This window comes from Sceloporus undulatus, chromosome 1 (assembly GCF_019175285.1).
Source record: "Sceloporus undulatus isolate JIND9_A2432 ecotype Alabama chromosome 1, SceUnd_v1.1, whole genome shotgun sequence".
Taxonomy (NCBI): domain Eukaryota; kingdom Metazoa; phylum Chordata; class Lepidosauria; order Squamata; family Phrynosomatidae; genus Sceloporus; species Sceloporus undulatus.
This window is the reverse complement of record NC_056522.1, coordinates 307,462,146-307,480,478: the sequence shown is the minus strand read 5'-3', so window position 1 is coordinate 307,480,478 and position 18,333 is coordinate 307,462,146. Positions and strand designations below refer to the sequence as shown.

General features: G+C 41.5%; 1 protein-coding gene across 6 annotated transcripts in view; it reads right to left on the bottom strand.

Moving 5' to 3' along the window:
* Positions 1-7,938: 7,938 nt before the first annotated feature.
* The window catches only part of LARGE2 (LARGE xylosyl- and glucuronyltransferase 2), a 64,238-nt gene continuing 53,843 nt past the window's right edge, over positions 7,939-18,333 (bottom strand). For all 6 annotated transcript variants that reach the window (XM_042446742.1, XM_042446745.1, XM_042446746.1 and 3 more), the window contains 8 exons: positions 18,128-18,240; positions 17,810-17,935; positions 17,499-17,645; positions 13,525-13,688; positions 12,039-12,317; positions 11,381-11,527; positions 10,179-10,374; positions 7,939-10,064 (listed from right to left, as the gene is read on the bottom strand). In XM_042446742.1, coding sequence (XP_042302676.1) covers positions 9,867-10,064; positions 10,179-10,374; positions 11,381-11,527; positions 12,039-12,317; positions 13,525-13,688; positions 17,499-17,645; positions 17,810-17,935; positions 18,128-18,240 — 1,370 coding nt within the window. In that variant the 3' untranslated portion in view covers positions 7,939-9,866. The remainder of the gene's footprint in view (positions 10,065-10,178; positions 10,375-11,380; positions 11,528-12,038; positions 12,318-13,524; positions 13,689-17,498; positions 17,646-17,809; positions 17,936-18,127; positions 18,241-18,333) is intronic.

Below are 18,333 nucleotides of genomic sequence, written 5' to 3'. Positions count from 1 at the left end.
GACAATGCTGTGTACTTATAATTTTTTAACACAGATTTTGCTTATGGTTTTAATCATTCTGCTGTTTTTGTTCAAAAATTTCTTGGTGTGGGTTTCCAAAAGTTGTCATGTTTAAACTGTGTGAGATCTGCAAATCTTTTAACAGGAGAATTACAGTTCTGTTACTTGACTCTACTATTTCATGTGCTTAAAGCAAAAAGAAAAACAACAGCAGCATTATTAACTCTTTTTATTCTATAGCAATACATTGCATTAATGTAATGAGCAAATCATCTTGAAGGAATTCAGATTTGCTTCTGGGTAGCACAGCTTGTCTATCTCCTGCTGCAAACTGTCATAGTAGTTTCATACTGTAAAAATTCTGATGGTGGACATCAAACAGGTGAGTGAAGTAGCCAATTTTGTACATTTGAATATAGTCAGCCAACATTTTCAAGTTACTCAAGTTGGTGGTGACACTCATATTCTAAGCCATGGTAGTATTGACCTCAGCATCATCAAGCCATAAGTAAGCAGATCTCTTCTTTTAACCTCACTAGGGATGGTAATTGCATGCTTTCATTATGAAGAACTATGTATCTTTATGCACTTTATTTATATACTCATCTGAACTTTCTTCATTCCAAACATATTTTATTGAGCCTCTTGATTTGCTTTCTTAACCACCATTCTTGTCTTGCAAGGATTTTTCCAGCTCCAAACACTGAGTTATGCTCAATGTTTTTAAAGTCATACAACTGATCTCTCTCTCTCTCTCTCTCTATCTATCTATCTTTTTTTTAAACTGTTAGTGAAGTGTAAGAATGATTCTTGTTGAACAGCACTGGCCCTTATAATCAAAAAGTCAAAGTCTTACCATAAATTGGTGGTGCTTTGCAGTGAAGTTGTATGTCTAAGAACCAGGTATAATCAGTAAATAGAACCAGAAGGTAATCTGTTGTACACATTGAAAACTGCTGAGTTTTCTCTCATTACAGCAGCACAGAGAGAAAAATAAGGGCCCACAATTTAATAGTTCTGTCTGTCTTGTGACCTGCCAAGTGAGATGCAGCCCACTAGATGCATGAGAAGCGTTCTGGTGGTGCTGCCTGTCAGAGAATGTAAAAAGGCCCTGGAAGCAATACAGTGTGTCTGATGAATTGTACTAAGCTTAATGGGTCACAAGGTGTGCAGTTCTAGATGAAGATCCTTTTAAGAGCAAAGGGATACATCACAGAAGACCTCACACTTTGGACCAGAGGTGGATGACCATCTGCAAAGAAGCCACTGGTACCCTGGAGGCTGAATCAGTTGTGTTGGTCACTCTAAGAGATTTCTAATGAGTTTTCTCATTATTAGACATTCTAGTGAACCATCCCTTCCCTCCTTACATCTCAACCAAGTACCATCTTGGTGTTCCTTTTCCTGTGCTCTTGGGTGCACAGTTTTGTTTAGGATACCAGGTGTTCATGAATCCAGAGAGCTTATTGTGTAAAGTGAACTGGCTGCAACACTTCACTCCATGGTTAACATGAGAAAGCTGACCAAAACAGCTGAATTCTTCCCCCTTGTCACAATAAACCATGTACATTCAGAATGGAGTAAGATGCACTAAACAGTGGGAGAAACAAAAACTCAGTGTGATTGCTCTTTGGGGGAGGTGGTGGGAGACTGTCTGAGTTCAGGGCTGGCTCATCCATATAAGTTAACTAGGCAGCCACCAACAGCGGCAAAATTTAGGGACAGCAGGGTGGCTTTTTTTGTATAATTTTTTGGCTTTTTGACTAATTCTCAATACTATGACGCGAGATTGGAACCTACGTTTTATGTCATGTTTAGCTTTAACAAACAAAACAGCAGAAATCAATAGGTGAAAATAATTATGAGGGGCAACAGGGGGTGCCAAAATATTTCTCACTTAGAGTTGCCAAATACCTAGAGTCAGCCTGCCTGAGTTTATCCTGTAGTTTGCCCTAAGAAGAGCACCTTTTGATCTGAAACATTTTGAAATAAAAACAAAGAAATATTAAAGGAGGGGCAACATCTGGAAGGGAGCTTATTCCTGTCACTCTCACTTCCTAGAATCATAGAATTGTAGAGTTGGAAGAGACCACAAGGGCCATCCAGGATGTAGTTCATCTGGTCCTGGAGACTTAGATTCATTTAGGTTAACCAGGTATTCCTGTACTATCTCTTTACTTACTTTGTGTTGAATTTCCCCTCTTCTATCCTCTGCTCCATTGTCCTCAGGTTGAGCACCTTTTTCCTTTTCTGAGAAGACTGAGGCAAAGAAGGTGTTGAGTAATTCTGCCCTTTCTCTGTACCCTGTTAACATTTTGCCATCTTCTCCAGGCCGTGGCCCTACCATTTCCTTCTTCTTCCTTTTGCTCTGGACATATCGAAAAAAGCCCTTTTTATTGTTCTTAACCTCTCTAGCAAGCCTGAGTTCATTCTGTGCTTTAGCTTTTCTGACTTTACCCCTACTCATGCTAGCTATTTGATTGAATTCCTTTCAATCAAATAGCTAGCACGTGTAGGGGTAAAGTCAAAATAAAAAGTGATGGGAGTGCATCAATTAATTGAACTAAGGATAGTTTGTTCAGGCAAGTTTCCCAGTTGTTGAAAACCTGCTTTGGAATAATTCCTTTTTATCTAAAGAATTTTCTCTCCTTTGCCTTTAGCCTCCTGTGACTAGTAGCATCAGTAATAAAGCTCTGCTGAGCTTGCAGATTGCAGTGATCATCCAGCATGTTGGACTGAATACACGGTTCTGAAGAGAGGCTAAACCAGACTAATACCCAGACTAACATTTTATGACTCTTTAATAATGGTTGTAGCTCTCCTATGTTCTCCTGTCCTTTGTGGGGAATCTCTGCCAGCTAGAAATAAGGAGGGAAAGGGGGAAGGACAGTCAGTGGCTAGGCTATTCCCATTTGTCTTAGTATCATATAGATGGAATATTGTTACTGGATTTCATTAAAGAATGCAGGGCAAAGGATAAAATAAATATAGAAGCTCCTTTTATACTCTGGAGATGGATAAATATGTTGTTTGCTGACTAGGAAATTCCTGGTGTATAATGCACTGTAGTTGGTATCCAGGTTTATTTTCTTTTCTTTTACCTAGAGAGTTGTCAAAATATGGAGGATTTTGTGAATCAGAGTAATAAGATAAAGGCTGCCTTGTTTGATAATCAATTGCCATTGCAGTTGATTTTATTAGAGTCACCAGTACCTCACCAAGTGCAAGATAACATTTGCAAAAATAACTGGGTTCATGTGTCAGTGGAGGAATCTGCCAGAGAAATCTCTTTAGTGCTATGAAGTGACAAGGTTTTGTGCTTCAGGGCTGAATCTTGGCTAGTCACTTCTTTGTCTTCCTCCGCCTTACTTCTTTTGATATTTTGTATTGGCTTCTTTATAACATATTCTATAAGTGAATGGACTCTCATCTGAACAGGTTGAAGGTGATAGTGAATCTTGGAATTGGTTGTGCATATTTGACAATGTGACAAGGAGCTTTGTACTGCTCTCCAGTGTAAGAACTGAAAGAATGCATTGTGTGGGTGACCCATGTGGGCCACTGGAATTTTTCAGCATTCAATTGGGAAAGTGAAGCAAGCATTTATTAATTATGTCCTGTCAAGTCAGCTTTAACTTATGGCAGACGTATGAATAAAGGCCCAGTTATTAACAACCCTTCTTAGGTGTTGGCCAATTCAGAGCCATGGTTTTCTAGATTGTGTCACTCCACCTGTAATGCAGTTTCCTCTTTTAATACTGCCTTCACCTTTACCAAGTATTATCATTTTTTCCAATGAATCATGACATCACATCATGTATCCAAAGTACAGTCTGCCCTTCCTTTACGTGGGGGATTCATTCCAGACCCCCCCCACCAATGCTCAAGCCCCATTACTCCATGGGCGCATGACCCATTATGCCTTGTGGAACATGCTGCCCCTTTTCCCAGTGTGGGCGCACTGTATGATAGACTCAGTTTAGTCATTTTGGCTTCTAGGGAGAATTCAGGCTTGATTTGTTCTAGGATTCGTTTATTAGCTTTTGGGAAATAGATAGTATCCATAGAACTCTCCAGCATCGCATCGCAAATGAGATTTTGTCTTTTCCCTGTCAGCTTTCTCCACTGTCTGGCTTTCTCCTCTATACATAGAAACTGAAAATACTATGCAATAGATGATCCAGACTTTGGTATTCAGTGATATTTCTTTGTACTTGAGGATCTTATTAGTTTCCTCATAGCTGCCCCCCTTCCAAGTATTAGTCCTCTGCTGATTTCTTGACTACAATCTCCTTTTTGATTGATTAAGCCAATATTTAACAACCTAAGAATTTATCATCATTGCTCTTTAAAATGGCATGAATCTTTTGTGGAAAAAATTTATTTGTAACCCTGCTTGTGTTCTTTCTCCCTCAATTTTCCTCAGTACTTATTCCAAATCATTACTATTCCTTGCAAGTATGGTGTCTTCTGCATATCTTAAACTGCTGTTTTTTCTTCCATATTTTTACATCTCCTTCCTTGAAGTCTTAACTTCTGTGTGATATGTTCTGCATATAAATTAAACATATAGGGAGATAAATTGTACCCCTGTCAACTGAAAGTCATTCTGTTTTTCCATATTCTGTCCTAGCAGTGTCCTCTTGTCCAGAGTTTAGGGACAATCAGACATCCTGCAAGCATTGCCAATCTGTCTTTTGAATGCAAATTATGTGTTAGAAAGTCGTGGTAGCACAAGTGCCAGATCTATGGTGCCTCTAGAGACAATTGCCATTTTCCTCCCGACACTGTGTATCCTATATTTACTTTATTTGTATTATTTGTATCCTACTTCTTTGAAGACATAAAGCAACTCTTTGTCACTCCTTAAATCCCCCCTAGAACAGGGGTAGGCAACTTTTGAGCACCTGGGGGCCATTCTGCAACTGTTTACCATTTGGGAAATCAAAAAGAATTAGGAGTCATTGGTTGTAACTGGAATGGCTCTGCATGCGATCCATAGGTGCATTTTACCTACCCTAGACTGGGAACACAAGGCATTCCCATAACCACTTTATCCTTTCTCTCTCCTCTAAAGTTTCTGTTTCAATGTTTGCCCTAAATCAATCCCAACACTTGGGTTTGAAAATTATGTTCTGTATTGTATTTACTACCTTAATCCTCCACAGCAAAACTAGACTACACATACAAGCACAAGAAGAAAATCCCACTGTTCAGTCTGGATTATGGTAAGCACAAAGTCTAGTTTTTATTTTCGGAAGATAGGCCAACAGAGCTTTGTACAAAGTTTTTAATATGTTGTAAATCCCTGGGCTCCTACTAATCAGGTTGCAGACAAAGCATTAAACCTGAAGGGCCTAAAATGGGAAGGGGGCAGAGGTTTGCAATGGCCTTCCTGATATTCTGGGACTAAAATGCCCATCTCCCTGACCATGCCTGATGAGATTCAGAGACCAGCATCTGGAGAATCACAGATTCACCATACTTGACCAAAACATAACTGCAATATCTCAGTGCCTCCACCCCTGCCTTGTCTGCCTACTACACAGGAAATGAATCGAAATCTTGTTCAGTTTGTTCTGTTGTGCAGATGTTGGAAGTATTCTTTGTGTTACTGAGAATAAACTAGAAGTGTTTCTCAGGCTATCTGATGTGGAAGGCTGACAATCCCCCCCCCCCCCCACACACACACACAAGATTAGTACTATGTTTGTGCCCATTGGCTACAGTTGTTTTTCTTTCCTATAAACTCTATGGGGACCAGCAGCTGATGGCTGATAAAGTGACACCAGTTTGTAGTCCACTACTTTGAGTGGCCCTGGAGTACAACAGACATGCTAGTTCGCTGTTGCTTTTTGTATCAATCTTGGCAGCATTTGCAAATGACTATATTTTAATTACAATTAAACCCCATTTCAATTACTGTTTTAGGGAAATTACTATTATTGACATCAGCATTTATCATGTCAGCATTTGCCCCCAGCTTTCCCTGGGCACCCTTTGTAAGTTAGCTAAACAATCCTTAGAGAGAGTGTGCTGATTCTGCTGTCCTTCTACAACAGTAAGCATCATATCATTATTTCATCCCACCTAGTCTACAGCTGCACACCTACATCATCACAGCCCTAGCCAAGGCACTGTCAGTTGGATCACAGTGAAAGAAGGATCCTGGCTCCAAGAATCATGTCCTGCAGCAAGAATCAGAATTTTTTTTAGTTACTGCTGATTTTCCACTCTTTAGATTGAAGAAAGCAAAGGGTGCTTGAGTTTGACCCTTTACTTAATACACCAGGGAAAAATCCAATTTGTGCCAATTTATATTATGAACAGGCCAGAAGAAATCAAAGCAAGACCAAGAACTGGACATCACAGGTAATGTTACATTTGAAAACTGTCAGTTTGGCTGTAACTGAACTAGCAAATCCCGAATACTCTGCATACCTCACTTACACTGTCAAGTGCAAATTATGTTTTTGATGTTACAGTATACTCATTTGTGGCTCATTTTGTAGCTCCATTCCATTTTGCAGCAGCAGAAGAAAGTGCTGTTGGTGACTTAGCAACTACCCTTCTGTTTTTAACAGTGGATGTCATGCTGCTGCCAGTATATTTGTAATAATTGGAATAGTGCTCCATGGAGTAAACTGCATGATAAGAGGCTCCTGCCCTAACAAGAATCTCACTGCCTTTGTCTTTAGGGCAATGCATACTGATGTACTGAGTCACAGCCACCAGTCCCCCACCTCCTTCTCCTGATGTATCAGATAAACTCAACTATAGTTAAACTGTCTCTGCCTTCTTAATTCCCATATAATTTGTAAGGCATTCTTTAAATGAATTGGATATTACATGATTTTCACAGATAAACATCTTGTGAATGGTATGTGGATGCATGACTTGAAAATTTGGCTAGGTGGGATTTTTTGGTTGTTAAGGCTTTTTTGTTTTGTTTTGTTTTGTTTTAATAGCCTGGTGCTCATGGTGATTTTCAGTCTCTTTGCTGCCTTCTTTCTGTAGCCTTCCAGTCCCTTGTGGGTTTGGTACATTGTGTCTAGATTTAGTCTTATCAAAATGGAAAGAAAAGGGGGGAGGGGTCCAGAATAAAATATCAATTTGTATTTATTTAACATTTTACTAAATAAATCAATAAAATCTCTTGTCTTTGTAGTGACATTTCTGATCAGTACTCCTTGTGTGTATGTTGTAATTCTGTGTTAATGTGTACATGTTGTAATGCTGTTTTAAAGCCTAACAAAAGGCAGAGCTAAAGAACCTGAGGCTAGCCTGAAGGCTGTGTTACATACTATGAGACAGCCCTTATGTGCATGGACCCAGTTCAGAGTTGAAGACTTGTATTTAGAGCTGGGTTTTAAGCTAACTTTATGAAAGCAATGGGGGGGGGAACAGCTTGCTTTTTTAAAAAAAATGATATTGAAGCTAAAGATTCAAGAGCTCAGCTTCCCCTCCTGCATACATGCTGGCTGTACTCCCAATCCTCTTTCCACATGAAGGAAGCAGCCTTGACCTGATTTTGAACAGGTTTACTATAAGCAGATCTAGTTTGGCCCTAAGAACTTAACAGAACAAACTGCATAAGACTCCGGGAATAATTTCATGCATCTGGAACAAGCTGTATTTTAATACTTTTCACATCTGTCAGCTATTGCTCTAGTTACTGCTCCCTCTCAGATCTCATGTGCACTAGCTTCCACTGCCCACCTGCTCAGAGCTTGACACTGCTAACGTGTCAACTGAGGAAGGCAGAACATTTCCACAGTGAGATCTGAGCACATCATTTCATAGAGCTGTGCCTGTGGGGAAAAAAGCAAACACCTCATCTATTATCAGTAGAAATGAGGAAAGCATTGCCTTTCTCAGTAATGTATCTGAATTGGTCACTTTGGATAATAACCACATAACTGTAAAAGAGGCTTGAAAAACAATCTCTAAAAACTTTAATTTCTTTTTTTTTAAAGGGAAGCAACATTTATACACATTCTTTACAATATCCCATTTACAGGAGCCTACCTTGTCTTAGGACAGAAAAAATTCAGTCCCATATTTGGTAGCTCTTGCATAATGCCAGGAGATCAAAGGAGAAACCAGACTCTAGCAGCACGAGGCCCTGGAGATAGTCCAGGTCTAAAGAGATAACCAGAAACCAATGAAAAACCTAAAACAACCCCAAATCATTTACTCCATAGGAAAATCACTTTAAATTATATAAATAGCAAGTGAGGAAGTGCTTGCATATTATGCTCACCTCCCCCTGCTCCAGTGTTTGATAACTATGAACCAAGACTGGGCTGATGCTGCTCCCAGCGCAGGCATCCAGCTGCAGCATTAATAACATGGCAATACACCCTTAAATGACAGATCTACATTCTCACCTTCTAATAGATGAAGGGGGAAAGCCCCTTTTACAAGCAGGTTCTCACTGATTAGAGCATGCCACTGCCTTTAACCCTGATGCAGGAAGGTGGTGTGGCGCTCAAATGTGTAGTGCTTGGCACTGGTATTAAAACAAAGGAGAATGTGAGGAACCATTATGAAGAAGGCAGCATGACAAGGCCATTATCCAGCTCCTAAGAAGAGATAATCAGAGTAGTAGATCAGAGAACTACACATCTTCATATTTCTTCCCAGGGAAGGGGAAAGAATTTCCCAGGCAATGATGTGCAATGTCAAGATTACACCTGAGGTATTAGCCATAATAGCTTAATCAAATCTCCACATTAAGACAGTATATCTGTGCATTTTGATGGCTGGGTACAGAAAGGAGGAAGCAAAGCTGTCACTAAAACACCTTTCTCACAAGCTTTTCAAGGGCACTTGGTAATTAGCCAAAGTTGGGGGAAAATACATCATTCTTACCTGTAGCCATGGTTTTAACTAGACTTAGCTTTTTCCCCATGTAGGAAGAAAATGTTTGTGAAGGAACATTTAGGTCTCCAGATAGAGCATGATAGTGTCACACCACACCAATCCTTTCCAATTAATATGCCAAATCAAAGAAATATAATGCATACACGTAGTCTCTTTTGAATCGGAATAGTGATAGAACAATATTCAGAGGCCCCCATTTCTGCTATTAGAAAAATATCTGATTTTTTTACACTTAATTAATTCTATAATTTAGTCTTAGTTGTCGTCTGATTCATTTTAAAGAAATGACAATAACGAGGGAAAAGGGGCAAATGTGGAAATAATGTTAAGATATGCCATGCTGGATCAGAACAAACCTCTCTCTAGCCTAGCATTCTGTTCAGTGGCCAACTGGATGCCTAGGGGAAATCAACAGGCAGCATGTGAGTGTCCTCTCACATATGCTCCCCAGCAAGCAATATACAGGAGTATCTCTGATGCTGTAGGTAAAATTTAGACATCGTGACTAGCAGCCTCTGATAACACTTTCTGAAATATGCAACTACAGAGACAAGAATAGAGAATTTGGAGGAATAGTAAAACAGAGTGAAAAGTAGTCATTGGACCAATATGGAAAGGCAACATATTAGAAAGTATGGATCTCTGTGTCCATTAAAGAATTATGAGTTCCCTTTCTTGACCAAGTGTCAGGAATGGTGGGGATCCATGTCTAACATCTCATAGTGCACTTTCCCCTGAATTTGGAAGCAATCTGCAAAAGCTAACAAATGCATACAAAGGTAATTATTTCAATTTAGTTGGAGAGCAGAATTTGGATCTGTTTGCCATTTATTATGCATAACCATGAGAAGTGGGTGCTTCCTCTGAACTGGCCACACCACCAGCCTAGCACTGGGAGGGAGACTTTGGTGCAGGTTTGGATCGCTCCTGGAAGACCCTTGTCCTTTGTGCAGAAAGTCCTTTGGTGTCCAAGTTGCTTTTCACAATTTTTTCTCAGCAGTGAGGTACTTGAGTGCAGCAGCACCATACTTCCGTGACAAGTCCTGATGGAACTCTTCTCTCAGGGTCTTCAAGCAGTCCCGGTAACTGGAACTCCGGCGGAATTTGGAGATGTCAAAACTAGGTGCATGAGGCATGTGGATCATGAAGGCATTGGGCAGGACCAGAAGTTCATATTCCTGCAACAACAAAGGAAGTTGCTGATAGGTTCTGCTTGTTTGAAAGCCATTCCCTCTACCTTTTCTTGGGTCAGGAAAGCCAAACCCAGTAGAAAATTCTAGCAGCACACTCACCTGGGCATCAAGCTCCATTATGTGGGACACTTTGTTCCAGCCAAAGCCTACAAATCTCTGGTCATACAGGGGGCAGTCATGCCTTACTACAACATAAGGCTCAAAGTGTGGCTGCCACTCCACTTGATATGGCACTGTGGCTGTCCGCCACTTGGCATAGTCTGTTGGTGCATGGCCCTGTGGCCAAACATGGTACCTGGAGACAAAAACATGGAGATTGTAAAAAAAACCAGAGATAATATTTCTGTCTCCAGATGATCACTGTGCAGAGAACTGAACAGTTTTTTTCCAAAAAAAAAAAAAACAACAACTTCAGATTAATCAGTTTATTTTTGTTGATTCTCTCCAGAGAATCATTTTACAGGATTGTTACAAGATACTACACTAAAGTGAAATAATTACTCTCTCCTAGTTTTGTGTTCCGTATTCACAATCAATCGTTTTCTGTTACTGAGTATTTGTCTCCTACTCCCAAGCAGACCATGGCAGAATATTTCCTCCACCAATATCCCTATGGATGTATATAACTGGCCTAGGTAAACTGAGTACATAGCAATAGCATTTACATTTCTTTTCTGCTTATAGTGAACTTAGCATTCTCTAAGCGGTTTACAGTCTCTAAGCCAATTGCCCCCAACAAGCTGGGTACTCATTTGCCAACCTACAAAGGATAGAAGGCTGAGTCAGCCTTGGAGTCCTGGGATCAAGCTCACAACTTTACGGCATTTAATCACTACACCACCAGGGTACATTTTGTGGTTAAGTGGTAATTTGATCTCGAGACTCTCTGATCCTTGTCTGATATTCTATTATGCTGGCTGCTGTTATCAGCCCATCAGACCCATTCCTTCCTACAAGCATGCAGATTTGAGTAAGAGAAACCTGGCTTCATGTTTTCCTTCTTCCCATCTGGGTCTTAGCATCCCATCTACAAAACTGATGCAAAGCCAGTATCTCTGATGTGTGTCCTAAGGGGGAGAGGAGTTTGGGGATGGGCCAAAACAAAGGCATGGCCAAAGGCAGGCCAAGAGAAGGAGCAACAACATGATGTAGGAGAGTTAAGAGAAGAAACGAGGCTTCGAGAAAGGGTTGCTAAAATGTTTTAAGATACCTATCTGCAGCCTGATCCATGTGCATGCTGTCCTTTGGTTCCAGACTACTTTCAGCTGCTGACAGTAGAATTTTTATGGCACTTCACTTACCTGAAAGTATAGAGGGAGCCCATGTCCAGCATGGAGACCAGTTCTGCTTTGGATTTGGGAAAGGTCAGGCGGTAATGCAGAGTCTCAAATGCAGGCACAATGAATGCAGCCTTCCTTTGGGGCAGTTCCAGCTGCACAATGGAGGTCCTGTGGCACAAAGAGAATGGCAGCTCGTTTGACGTTAGCAATCTCTTGAAATCCCCCAGCTGTCCCTCCTCTGTGAATTCTGTTTCATACTGACATGCTGTTTGGTCTGAGGTTAATGTTGGAAAGGTACCTGGTGGTCCTATCCCTTCTATGTAAGATGATAAGTCTACAACTAAACACAGGTTTGGAAAGGCCAAGCCATGGGCAAGGGGAATTAGAGGATATAAATTATCCAATAACCAAGATCACATTGGAGGGTAAAACTAACACCACCATAAAAATAGAACCACAAAACAAATGCTGCACCAGCACTTGTAGGACTTTCTCCTCCTTTCAATCCTTTGCCGCACTGAAAACTTATTCTGGAGTGTTCCCCAGCTCTCTGGGGTAGATTTTTAAAGTACATGGGTTGACTTTGTTAGAAAAAAAGCCAGGCTTTTTATGCCATAAGGAGATATGTCTCCCCTGCCCCCAGTGGGGAAGTTCGTGGGCCTCAAAATAAGAAACATACCTGAGGTAATCATAAAGGCCATACATAGGCAGGAAGTCAATATCGGTCAGGAAAACATGGGACGTCTGGGCATTCTTCAATGCTACATTACGCAAGAAGTTAACTGGGTAAAACTGCCCTTCTTTGTATACAATGTGATAAGCAATGTTCCTGCGGTTACTCAGCACCTCCGAGGCCTGGGCATAACGCAGGAACTGCTGGGCCTCTGCATCAGACATATACAATGCCAGGCTAATTGGACCTGTCCAGTGTTTGCAAATGGCCTCTAGCATCTGTAACCTGCAGATCAAGGAGACAGATCAAGAGCACAATATAGTCTCAACAAAGAACAGCAGTAAGAAAATTTTACGTAGTTAAGGCACCCAGGCTTGAAGGAGTGTCTAGCATTCCATTTTACCCATGTCCCCAAGCCCTCCAAAGTAGTGTGGCTGATATCCTGCCACTCCTCAATATGCATTTCCCCTTTACTCCCCCCCCCCAGCAGCTTTTCCAGTATTTTTCTAGCCCTATTATTATAAACAAAGGCTATAATATCAGCAATGTGTTACCACAGTTGTACCTAACCGAGGAAATCAGCTTAATGCTGCTCCTTCTTCCCCAGGAGCTGGAGGACAACTGTCCCATGCCCAGGGACATTCCTGCAACTGATGATGGCTGTAAGTATGACACTGAGCCACAAAGCCTTCCAGCTGCTATTGCACACCAAGGGTTATGCCAACAGATATCAGTGAGAGGATTCTAGCCATAAGGGTCCTGTGATATGCGTCTGTTTTCTTGGCTTGTAAAATTTAAAATATTACACTTTGTTTTTAAAAAGTACTAGTTAGCTGATTTTAGTCTTTGGTAACATTTCTAAATATTTCTCAGCAGCTCTGAGTGCTAGAAACTTGTTCTTTACAATAATGTTTTTAAAAACAGAATTAGAAATTGTAGGGGAAATGTACATACTCTTAGAGTGTGTGCCATACAACTTTGTCATACAACTTATCAGAGGGCTCCCAGGGCCCTGCTCTCAGGTAGTGAGACAGCTATTCAGGCAGCACATCTGAGATTACAATAGCAAGGACATTTCTGTACCGCTTGTCAGTGCATTTAAGCACTCCCTTTCTGGTTTACAAAGTATAAGCTAATTGCCCCCAACAAGCTAGGTACTCATTTTAATGATCTACAAAGCATGCCAGAATGAGTTGACCTTGGAGCCCTGGGATTGAACTCACAATTTTGTGGCTGTGAATGGCTGCATTACAGGCATTTAACCACTGTACCACCAGGGTAAGATTATCATGCAAGAGCAACAAATATGGAATTTTTATTCCAGGACATGGGCGATATGCTTATGGGATTTTCTGCCTCATCTGCCTAAATGACTTGGTTGTCCTTGGTATTATGCAACTTGGCTTGGGACTGATACTGACAGCCTAATGATAAAGGTCTTGCTCCTGAGCAATGGAGCTTATGGCAGAATACACCTTTCCTCATCTGATACCTGTCCATGGACAGCTGAGCTATGAGAGTGACATCAGGTGCATCAGGTGAGGCCGGAAAGTCATACTGGAGAAAGAAGAGATGCACACGGTGCTGAATAAGGCTCTGCCTCCGAAAATCATAGCAAGCATCATCTTCATCCAGTTCCTCTAGAGCCTGCTGGAGCTAAAATTTTCACAAAAGTGTTAGTGTTAGAGAGGAGAAAATATGTAAAGCTAAGGAGGTAAATTGATGGAGAGTAAAAGCAAACCACGGTATATCTTTAAGATATGGAACTGTCTGGAAGCTGGGAAAAGATCTGGACAGAAAAAAATAATAACACCAAGCAACTAAAATTAAGCCTCTAATTGAAATAAGCATGTATTGTTCTCAGTAGAACATTTTATTTATTTATTTATTTATTTATTTATTTAGGTCATTCATTCCAAGGTAGGAACTGGGGGAGGACAAGTGCCACAGAGACAGAAGGGCAAGCTAGGCTAGTCCTACCATTTGGCAGAGGCAGCTACCTGAGATTTTAGATGTTATAAGCATGTAGGTACTGTAATTGTAACAAAATTTAGTACTGTTGCATTTTTAATGCCAAGATGGGGAAAACATGGGTTTGGGAAATTTTCTGCTTCAGATGGCAAAATAACTTGGCTGACTTGGGCACAAAGGCTACCAGCATAACGTGAGCCACATTGGCTGTTCTGCCTCGGGCAGCTAAATATCCTGGGCTACCCCAGGGAACAAGAATGTGAAGTCACCACCAATGGGGAATTAATAAGGAAAGTGCCCTGTCATCACTTAGTCAAGTTCTGTGCAAAAGATTTTATGGGTATCATTTCCAAAACTTAGAACTGGCAAAGCTTTCAGTAATCAGAGATTGTTAGATTTTCTGTCAGAATACAAATTGCTTTTTAACATTGATAATGGTTTAACATATAGTTGTGGATACACTTCCTTTACATTTATTCTTGTATAAGAATAGAATGATACATCCATGAAGAACTATATGTACATACACAGAAGAAAAAGAAGGCAAAATGAATCATTTCAATACGAAAGCATATTCCAGAGTTTGGTTTTAAACCAACAACCACCAAGTAGTAACAATAATATCCTTAACTCTTACTATAAAGTCCTCCTGATTCAAAACTTGGCAATTTAGAAGAATGAAAGAAGCATTTCTCTCCCCCTTCCCCATCTGTGCTTCTTAAAGGGCTTCTCCCTTTCTGTCAAGAATTACACCACCTATTATTACCTCCTGGAATGTAGATATATGTTAGTCTTTACTTTTCCAACTGTCTCAAGCACTACTTGATAAAATTAGACGATATGGCATGCATGGTTTTTTTTAAGGATAAAGGTCTGCTGGGGATGCTTTGATTTGGATTTCCTGCATGGCAGGGGGTTGGACTGGATGGCCCGTGCGGTCTCTTCCAACTCTATGATTCTATGATTATGCAAAAATGGAGTCCACTAAGGCCACCTTCTCCTTGAATGAACTTCTTGAATGAAATTTAGTGTGGCACATGTCATCCCATTCTAAAGCAAAAGAAAAGAGCCTGAACAAGTGATAGGTTCCACTTGCTGCCTGCCTGCATGAAAAGTTTGGCACACAGAGCAACATTGTTTTCTGCTGCTCCAGAGAATAGGACCCAGAACAATGGATGCAAGCTACAAGAAAGAGTGGACCTTATCACACTGGGTTTTTTGAGCTCAGAACTAGGGTCAGTGCGAATTGAGTGATGCAGATTCACGTTAGAACGTTCATGTATTTTCACATCTGGTTGCTTTCAATGGGAGCCCCTTGTGTCCTCCTTCCGTGAGGCTTCCGAACTGAATCCTTCCTGGCTCCTCATTTTGGCAAGTGCGCTAAATAAGTGGATTGATGGGATTCGCATTGATGATCAGTTTGAACTCACTGCAGATTGGTCTGGTGTGGAATTCCAATCTGCCAGTGCTCCTGAACACCATCGCAAGACCCCTGGGTTGCAAATCTCCCATGATGCCCTGCTGCAATTTGCCCCATTTCCTTCCAGTTTCAGGGCAACCAGGACTCCTTTGGAGCTCTGTCCCTGCTTCCCTCTCCTTCCTCGCTGCAATTTCTTGCGGAGCAGCCTGCCCAGCGAGCGCTCCCTCCCTCCCTCCCTCTCTCTCTCACACACACACACACACATATCCCCAAAGGGATCCTCCGTGTCGGAGCCCCCATCCATTTCATCCTCATTTACATCTATCCTCCTGACAGAGCGCTCTGTTTTCTCACCAAACTACAAATCTTTGTTGGTGGTGGTAGTGATGTGTGCATCTGTGTGTGTCCCTTTGTAGCAGTTGCCTTCTCTTAGGTTGCATCCACACTGGGGAAATAATCCATTTTAACTGCAGTTTAACTATCCTGGATCAGTGCTATGGAATTCTGGGAACTGCAGTGTCCTGAGACATTGAGCCTTCTCTGCCAGAGAGCTCTGGTGCCTCAGCAAACTAATAACTTAAATTATTATTACTATTATTATTTTAAAATAACTTATTATTATTTTAAAAATAAAGTATTATTATTATGGGAGTTGGGGTTTGTTGTGGGGTTCTTGGCTTGAGGCTATGGAATTCTGGGAGTTCCATCTCTCCCTCCAGCCTCATGTTTCTTTCCCTTCACATCTGTCATCTGGATTGAAATCTACCTTCCATCCCTTTCCAGTTTCATGTGAATGCTAGCCTCTGCATCTGCACTGGGGAAATAATCCGGTTTGACTTCACTTTAACTGTCCTGGCTCAGTACTATGGAATTCTGGGAACTGTAGTGTCCTGAGACATTGAGCCTTCTCTGGCAGAGAGCTCTGGTGCCTCAGCAAACTAATAACTTAAATTATTATTAAGGAGGCTGGAGGGAGAGATGGAACTCTCAGAATTCCATAGCCTCAAGCCAAGGACCTCACAACAAACTCCAACTCCCATAATAATACTTTATTTTTAAAATAATAATAATTATTTATTATTTTAAAATAAATTATTATTATTATTATTATTATTATTATTATTATTATTATTATTATTAAGTTATTAGTTTGCTGAGGCACCAGAGCTCTCTAGCAGAGAAGGCTCACTGTCTCAGGACACTGCAGTTCCCAGAATTCCATAGCACTGAGCCAGGATAGTTAAACTGGATTATTTCCCCAGTGTGGATGCAACCTAAGAGAAGGCAACTGCTATGAAGGGAAGGAGAGATGTAGATGAAGAGAATGACAGGAAAATAGATGTAGATGTGAATGAAATGACACGGAGGACCCTTTGAATTTGGCTGCCAGGGATGGGAAAATAGAAGGGAGGAAGAAAAGTGCAGCTGTCATTCCCGAGAAAGTGGAGGGGAAATAGCTGTCATTCCTATGAAAGTGGAGCCAGGATCCCTTCTTCACGCTGGAAGTGCAAAGGTTCAGGATGCCTTCAGGGCCCCACTGAGCATGGGCAAGGGTCCCAATTCGAATCGTTGAATCCCCATGGTATGCACCGGTGTGGAAATACAATTTGCACTCACTCCGCTTTCCCTGAATCCGCATCACGTGACTTGCCTTGGATTCGATTCCCCCTCAGTTCGGAAGGGTAACGGAAGGGCAACCAGGTGTGATAAAATAGTCACATTATAACGTCAATCCGCATTATTCGACCTGCACTCACCCCTGATCTTAGCTCCAATAACCTCAGTGTGATAAAGTCCAGTGAGAGCTATTTGACAGTGGAACATATTCCCTTGGAGAGTGATGGAGTCTCATCCTTTGGAGGTCTTTAAATGGAAGCTGTATAGCCATCTGTCAGGGATGTTTTGATTGTGAGTTCCTGCATGGCAGGGGGTTGGACTGGATGGCCCTTGTGATCTCTTCCAACTCTATGATTCTATTATTCATATGATTCGATGACAGAGGCCAGCTCAATCAACTGGAAGTCTGTAAGGGCTCTCCAGTTCAAGCATGGAAGGCAGGCAGGCAAAACTCTCACCTGACCACTGGGCAGGCTGGCACAGCCAAAGAGCTCTCTACGCAGCAAGTTGCCATCATACTCTAAGAAAGTCAAGTAGAGGTTCCGGAAGAACTCCACGTGCTTGTTCTTCACTCGCAACTTCTTGGGAGAGTTCCAGTGAATTACCTGAGAAAATCAAGTTAAAACATAAGGCCTGTTAACAGAGGCCATCCAAATCAGCAAAAAACACTCCCCTAGACCCCACCCTGCCTTGGCTTGAATGCCTCCATTACCCTGGGGAAAGTTGCAAAGGAAATCCATGAAACCCCAGCCAAGAAGGATATGCCTACCTTCAGATCAGATACCTCTGTGTAGCACTGCTCTGAACGGGTGTGATCAGAGAGCTGGACATTCCAGAAGCAAGGGAGCCTGTACACTAGTGTGGGACTTCGTTTGATCACCGCATTAAAGATGTCCTGGAAGAAAGACTGCAGTTTGCATTCTGGAAAAGGAGAAAGCCCCAGGGTAAAAGCAAGTGACAAGCTGGGGAGACACAAAATGGTGCATCTTACATGGCAATATCCATTCTCAGCACAAGATGAATAAAAAAGACATATTAGGGGCTTAGTTGGAAAGGGTAGCAAAACATGCAATACTCAGACACTTGCCTGGTCTGCCAGTGATGTGGACAGCATGCTCATGAGTTCCCGTTCTGCCGTCAGCCGCCACATCTGCTCCCAGCCAAGTCGACGAAGGCGCTCCAGCAACAGAAGAATAACTCCTAAGGAGGAAAGAAGTATATTTGCACACCCAGAGCCAGGTGGGTCAGCTGTGGGGTTGGAGTCAGACCCTGCTGCATCAGCACTATGTAGTG